The sequence below is a fragment of the Borostomias antarcticus genome, assembly GCF_949987555.1.
Source record: "Borostomias antarcticus genome assembly, chromosome: 20".
Taxonomy (NCBI): Eukaryota; Metazoa; Chordata; class Actinopteri; order Stomiiformes; family Stomiidae; genus Borostomias; species Borostomias antarcticus.
Window position 1 is genome coordinate 4050732 of NC_140253.1, and position 7312 is coordinate 4058043.

The window sequence follows — 7312 nt, forward strand, 5'->3', positions numbered from 1 at the left end:
GAAGAGCCGTGACCGTGTCGCTAGACCACAGGGGCCTCTGAGTGACGGGGCAACCAGTCGCTCCGAGGTGGCAGAGCGTAGCGGTCTGGAGGGGGTGTAGGGTTTGACCATGGCCTGGAGGTAGGAGGGGACTGTTCCTTTCATTGGCCTGTAGGCTAGTGCCAGAGTTTTAAACTGGATGCGAACAGCTACAGGGAGTCAGTGTAGGGAACGGATAAGTGAAGTTGTGTGGGAGAACTTGGGGTGGTTGAACACCAGGTGAGCAGCAGCTTTCTTGACAAGTTCCAGGGGTTTAATGGCTGATGCCGGGGCCCCAGCAAGGAGGGAGTTGTAATAGTCCAGGCGGGAGATGACCAGGGCCTGGATGAGCACCTGCGCCATTTCATCTCTGAGGAAAGGGCGAATCCTCCTGATGTTGTAGAGCATGAATCTGCAGGAGCGTGTGACGGATATGAAGTGTGTGACGACAGTTGGTCGTCCAGGGTCCCACATCAGATTCCTCGCAGTCCGAGTCGGCATCACCACCGTCTTCACCTTAACGCCGCTGTCTCTCTGGACTAGAGGGGTAACAAATGATTACGAAAACGGCGTTGGGTAACCCAGGCCTAAGAGGATCCCCCCATATTGGCTAGATTACATTGTATAGACCACCTGTAGACTGTCATCCACATACTTTACAGCCCAAAGCTACCTCCTCGGCATAATGAGCTGTGAAACCCAAAATGTAAAAGTTTCACTCTCTGGCCTCTTTGGCTCAATTAAATCGCCCTAAGTAAAGGAGTGTTCTTTAAGTATATGCATTCTGATTTATAATCGTTCAATGGGTTTAACTGCAAAAAGAAGGTTGTTGGTGTGTTTCATTGCTAAGTATTGATTTTACCAACCTTCATTCATACAGTAGTAGGGGAGTTGCCCCTCCCTTTGTCACCAACTAGGACAATTATTGAACATAATCCCTCTGACGCACAAGAGTCAAGTAAATTTTATTGTCATTCAACCATATGAAAGTATACAGCAGAACAAAATGTCGTTCTCCAGTGGGCACAGGTGCTCACACAAAATATGAGGATACACAGAACACATACTACACAGAACACAAGCAGAACAACACTTTACAGAATGAAATAGCAGCAGGATAAAAACTGTGGATAACGTATAAAATACAAATATAATAAAAGGTGTACAAATATGAAAACTGAAGATAATTAATATAGTGCAGTTAATAAAAGTGCAAGGTCATAGACTGTTCATGTCCATTTGTTGGGGATGGGGATGATTCTGTGTGTGTGGGGGGGGTCAGCATGTGATATGGGAGGGGGACGGGACATTGAAAGTCGCATTGCAGGAAATAAGTTGTTACACAACCTCTCAGAGTAAGTCTTGATAGGGCGGAACCTTCTGATGGCAGGAGGTCAAACAGAGTGTGTGTGTGTGTGTGTGTGTGTGTGTGTGTGTGTGTGTGTGTGTGTGTGTGTGTGTGTGTGTGTGTGTGTGTGGAGGGAGGGGTACTTCTGGGGGATGATTGTGTTGAATGCTGAGTTGAAGTCGTCTATGAACAGCTTTCTAGCATAACTGCTCTTGATGCTCAGGTGAGATAGGGCTACTCTACCTGGATGTGCAGGGTGTAGGAGATGATGTCGTCAGTGGAGCGGTTGGGGCGGTATGGAGAGGATCCAGTGAAGTGTGAAGGGCAGTTTTGTGTCTCATATCCGTTCAAAGCACACACACACACTTACACACACGCACGCATGCACGCGTGCGCACACACACTTACACACACACACACGCACGCACACACACACACACACACACACACACACACACATAAACCCAAACTATGGTGGTGAAATGCATTTTAATTTAAATAGCAAAGCCACCACCTTTTTATCAAGTCAGCTGTAACATTTAGTAAGCAGACTATCATAGACTACTGTATTATGTGGTTTATTGTAGTCTTCGGGGTTAGGCTTTGGAGTCAGGGATGACAAACTTGCCCCTCAGCTGCACTTTTATACAACTTCAAATATATTATTTTGTATAGAAATATTTGTCACATTGCTCTACCACTGTGATTTCACTCAGGCAACGCCAAGACGAACGCCCAGAGGAGCACAGGGGTCCTTGTCATCGTTGGTTCATCAGAATGACGTTTCTGCTGGGATTTAAATCAGCTGATTTTCTGTTCTCATAAAGGATCAAAACAACTTTTAGTTAGCTGTCAACCGTTAACCACTATTGACAGTTTAAAATATCACTATCGGATACTATTGTCATGATTCATTTGGGTAAGTCTGGTTTCTGAAGACCCGCTCATCTTGTTTTGGACAGTTAACTAACGCGTTAGCTAGCTAGCTAGCATGCTAGCTACATTTCTGCTAAGTCAGTGACATGACACCGGCCTGCTTTGTTTCAATTCGACCACAAGCTAGTGCTAGCTAGCTAGTTAGCAACGGCATTAGACCGCTGTGTTGTTGCTAGCATAACTAGCACTGGCTAGGCTAACGTTACTGGGACATCAGCTACTGCCACAGGTCACGTTAGCTACGTTGGTATGTGTACTGGTGTACTTTATATGTACTATATGTGTGCATATCTCGTCTATCAGAACATTTTCAGCACGTGTTGCTCATAAGCATCGTGATTGTTTACACGCCTAGTATCGAACACGTTAGCTACAACGTGAGGTTGTTATTATACATATATATATACATTATTGTGTCTGGAGCGTAGCTCGACCACGTTAGCTTAGCATTGTGAAATGAGATCGATGACACAGCAGTGACGGAATGCCACAACACTTATGTATGTGATGCATAACTTGTCGTTATGGTTAATTTAGCCAAGAATACGCTTGAAAGTGCGTTTGTTTACTAGTAAACCTAGTGAGTTTAACTTGTGCTTATACCTACCTAGCTATAGCTATAGCCACATTTGACTACTGTACTTCATGTTCATCTTTTAAAACCACCGTCACAATTGTTTTCCTCCATGAAAGGGCGGGGGTCAGATAGCTAGGCCTAGCTACTTATTTAGCTAATCCTACTGATTAGGTCAAAGTTCATCAACTTGACTGATGAACTGTCACATGCAGCTGCCAACTGTCACCTTCCTACCCTTGCTTCTCTCACTCCTTTTCAGGGCCATATCTCCTGCCGACCTCCGTCCCCATCGCTGTATAGACCCCGCCCCCTGCCCCGCCGTCATGGACCAGATACTTGAGGCCCTCGTGGGCTCCTCCCACACCGTGCCGGTGAAGAGGGCCATCGTGAAGAAGGTGGTGGAGGCGGCGGAGAAGGAGGTCACCGAGGAGCAGTGCCGGGCTCTCTACGCCCTCACCACCCGCCTCATCCTGCTGGGGGAGGACGCCTTCCAGAAACAGGTGGGCTTCCAGGTCCTAGAGGCCTACGCCCGCTACCACCGGCCCGAGTTTGAGCGCTTCTTCTCCCGGGACTTCGTCCTGGGGCTCCTCCAGCAGGGCTTCGGGCCACTGGACCGGAAGGACCCGGCCATCGTGGACTACATCCACTGCTGCCTGCGCCTGCTGATCAGCTGCCCCTCGGTGCTGGAGGTCTTCGGCCTGCTCCAGACCGAGGTCCTCCGCATGGTGTGCGAGCGCCCGGAGCCGGCGCTCTGCGCCCGCCTCGCCGCCCTGCTCTCCGACTTCATCCAGTGCGTCCCCCGGGACAAGTCGGCCGTCCTGTTCTGCCAGCAGCTGGTGAGGACCATCGGCTACTTCCACTGCCCGGCCAGCCGGGAGAAGGAGCTGAGGGAGTACGTGGGTCAGGTGACCAAGGTGGGCGCCCTCCTGCAGAACACCTGGAAGGCGGAGCCGGCCATGCTGCTGCCCTCGCTGCAGGAGGTCTTCGCCATCATCTCCTCCACCGGTGAGAGGCTGGCGTGTCTCACGCGCCTAGTACACATCGTGGCAGGGGGGCTGGGGAGTTTCGCCGGAGGGATGTAACAATTACCGGTATAATGATAAAGCGTGATCAAATTTCAATCAAATTGATCGCGATAAAATTAGCGTTAAAACCGCGTTTGATTACTGCGCTTTGAAAAACGCACTGTAAATACTGTCCAGCATCAATCAAAGTTAGCAACAGTCACCAAGACGCATTATTTGATTGTTTATGCAAACATAAACTGCATAGTGCTGCTAATTTTATTTGTGGTTTTCAATATAAAACTTGGTTCAAAACAGTTCTTACAGGCTCATAGTATCGCCGGGCAGAAACCAGCCGAAATAGTCTGAGTCTCTGTCAGTGGTTTTTGGTGAGCTGCCGAGGGTCTGCCAGCCCCGATGCTCACTCCATTGCCACAATGGCTGCTAACGGCTCCCAGTCACGCACTCACTCACCTGGCATTTCCACCCCTCAGGCCACACCCCCTTTCCCTCTCTCTAGACCACACCCACTCACGGACTCTTACCAGGCACACCACTCACTGCCCAGGATTGCCAGCGCTACTATGAATATACATTTATATATATATACAAATACATATGGGATTTAACTAATAATCATAACTAAACATGGCCTGCCTAACACTGCTGTGGCACTCTTAATTCCTTGCAGAGAGCAGGCAGGGCATAGGGAGGGTCTGCGTAACACTAGCCTCTACCTCCTGACTGGCTCCTGTCTCACATATACTCGGGGGCCACAGATAAACGGCTGGTTTGAATGGGTCTCTCTTCTCTCTCTCTCTCTCTCTCCAGATGCGTCGTTCGAGCCGTCCATCGCGCTGGCCAGCCTGGTGCAGCACATCCCCCTGCAGATGATCACCGTGCTCATCAAGAGCCTCACCACGGACCAGAACGTCAAGGACGCCAGCATGACCAAGGCCCTCTGCAGGTCTCATCTCCCTGTCTCGTCTGTGTCCGTCCGTCTGTCTGTCTCCCTGTCCGTCTGCCTGAATTAATCAATCCCTGCCTCCCCTTCAGGATGATCGACTGGCTGTCCTGGCCCCTGGCCCACCACGTGGACACCTGGGTCATCGCCCTGCTGAAGGGGCTGGCCGCCGTGCAGAAGTTCACCATCCTCATAGACGTCACCCTGCTCAAGATCGAGCTGGTAGGTACCCGGGCCGGACAAGAGTCTGTAGGGACATCAGCAGACGACGAGAGGGCAGACCCAAACGAGGCTCTCGTTTTGGACAAAGACGCGTTCATTCGATATCGGTTTCGACGGTGTGTTTGCGTCCACACGCCCGCCTTAATAATAATAATAATAATAATAATAATATGTTTATTTGTATAGCACCTTTCACAGATAGGGATCACAAAGTGCTTCACACACATAGCAACACACAGTAAAATACAGTAAAAGTGACAGTGCAAGAGAATAGTAGAACAACACGCCAAAATATAAAAGGTAAAAACACAAATAAAAGAGGGTCAAGTAAAAGCCTGTCTAACATAGCAACACACAGGAAAATACAATAAAGGTACAGTGCAAAAAGAACAGTAAAACACCAAAAAAGAAAGGGCAAAATCAGAGAAAAGGGGGTCAGGTAAAAGCCTGTCTGAATAAAAATGTCTTATGTCTTAATGATACCACAACAGAGACAGCTGGCTTCACATGATCAGGCCATATCTAGTTATACTTGGAATGAATAGCCACTACAGGCCAGCGGATGCTGATGTATATTCTGTATATTCGATCTTAGTATTATGTATACAGTCAGTATTTCATATGTAATTGTGTGGTCATGCCTGTAGGTGTTCAACCGGCTGTGGTACCCCATCGTGAGGCAGGGGGCGCTGGTGGTTCTCTCTCACATGCTGCTGAGTTTCCAGCATTCTCCAGAGGCCTTCCACCTGGTAAGGAAGTCCCCCGGTAAAAACTCACGCACCGTCCACGTTCTCCTCGGCGGCGTCGGTGTTATGAACTCTCACTCTTCCCTCTCGCCCTCTCCGTCTTCTCCTCCGTCTCCCTCTACCTCTCTCCCTCCCTCCCTCCCTCCCCAGGTGGTTCCTCATGTGGTGCACCTGGTCCAGTCCCTGTGTAGCGACGGCCTACCCAACAGCAAGGCTTTCCTGGTCCAGTTCACCGAGCTGGTCCACTGTATGATGTACCAGTACTCGGGCTTCCCCGAGCTCTACGAGAGCATCATCGAGGCCATCCAGGTGAGGTCAGGCACAGCAGAGGCCTTAACCCCGCGGAACACGCCGTTGTCGTTATAGCCGCCATCCAGGTGAGGTCAAACACAGGAGATGCCCGGTTCTGACCTCCTCACCCGTAGGACGCGCGTCGTCGTACCCCACGTCCCATGTCGCCTCCCATTCCGTACCGATTTCAGGGAATCCAGAGGAAATAGAATGGGTGGAAAATAACGGCGTTGTGTAGAACGTGAGGTCATTGAAGAAGCGACAGCCCACTTTTGATTTCGTTTGTTTTAAAAGAGCAAATTATGCTATGCGATATGCCCCCCCCAGCAACTCTAACCCTGGTAGCTGCAGTGAGTTTAATTCTCCCGTGTTTCCCCCTTGGGCGTCTCTCCAGGACCTGCCCAAGCCCGGCGAGGAGAAGATGAAGCTGGTTCTGAACCAGAGTGCCTGGACCTCCCAGTCCAACTCGCTGGCCACGGGCCTGCTGCGGCTGTCGGGGAAGTCGGAGACGGGCCGAACCGGCCTGGTCAACCTCGGCAACACCTGCTACATGAACAGCATCCTCCAGACCCTCTTCATGGCCACAGAGTGAGTCACGAATGCGTGCTCGCGCACTCCGGCTAGTCAATGATTTTGTACACACACACACACACACACACACACAGATACAGTACAGGTAAGTAGTAAAACTGTAGTTTTATGACTATATACGTTGTTAACCTTTCCTTCTTTCCTTCTTTCTTTCCTTCTTTCCTTCCTTCTTTCCTTCTTTCCTTCTTTGTTTCCTTCCTTCCCTCCCTCTGTCTCTTTATTTCTTTCTTCTCTTTCCATCTCTCTCGCTGTGTGTTCTCAGTTTCCGGAGGCAGGTCTTGTCGTTGCATCTGAACGGAGCCTACGCGCTGATGAAGAAACTGCAGCTGCTCTTCGCCTTCCTGGCGCACACTCAGGTCAGCTGACCCCCGACCCCCCGCTGACCTACCAAGACTGCTGAACACAAGCACCTCTCGGGCACTTTCTAGTTTGTATATGTGGCAGTAAAAAAAATAATTCCTCACTGGGGGACCTAACGTGTTTGGGTGTGTGTGTCATTCCCTCTCTCCCCTCCAGAGGGCAGCGTACGCTCCCAGGACCTTCTTTGAGGCGTCGCGTCCCCCCTGGTTCAACGCCGGCGCCCAGCAGGACTGCTCGGAGTACCTCCGCTTCCTG

The 7312-nt window shown here is 50.1% G+C and overlaps 1 protein-coding gene across 1 annotated transcript in view; it reads left to right on the forward strand.

The window, feature by feature from the left end:
• Positions 1-2160: 2160 nt before the first annotated feature.
• Positions 2161-7312, forward strand: part of usp38 (ubiquitin specific peptidase 38) — a gene marked incomplete at its 3' end in the record, with an annotated part of 7876 nt that continues 2724 nt past the window's right edge. Inside the window, exons 1-9 of the mRNA XM_084454256.1 lie at positions 2161-2285; positions 3139-3884; positions 4715-4850; positions 4940-5069; positions 5717-5818; positions 5966-6124; positions 6501-6694; positions 6960-7053; positions 7214-7312. The exon at positions 7214-7312 is cut by the window's right edge and continues 8 nt beyond it. Coding sequence (XP_084310382.1) covers positions 3203-3884; positions 4715-4850; positions 4940-5069; positions 5717-5818; positions 5966-6124; positions 6501-6694; positions 6960-7053; positions 7214-7312 — 1596 coding nt within the window. The 5' untranslated portion in view covers positions 2161-2285; positions 3139-3202. The remainder of the gene's footprint in view (positions 2286-3138; positions 3885-4714; positions 4851-4939; positions 5070-5716; positions 5819-5965; positions 6125-6500; positions 6695-6959; positions 7054-7213) is intronic.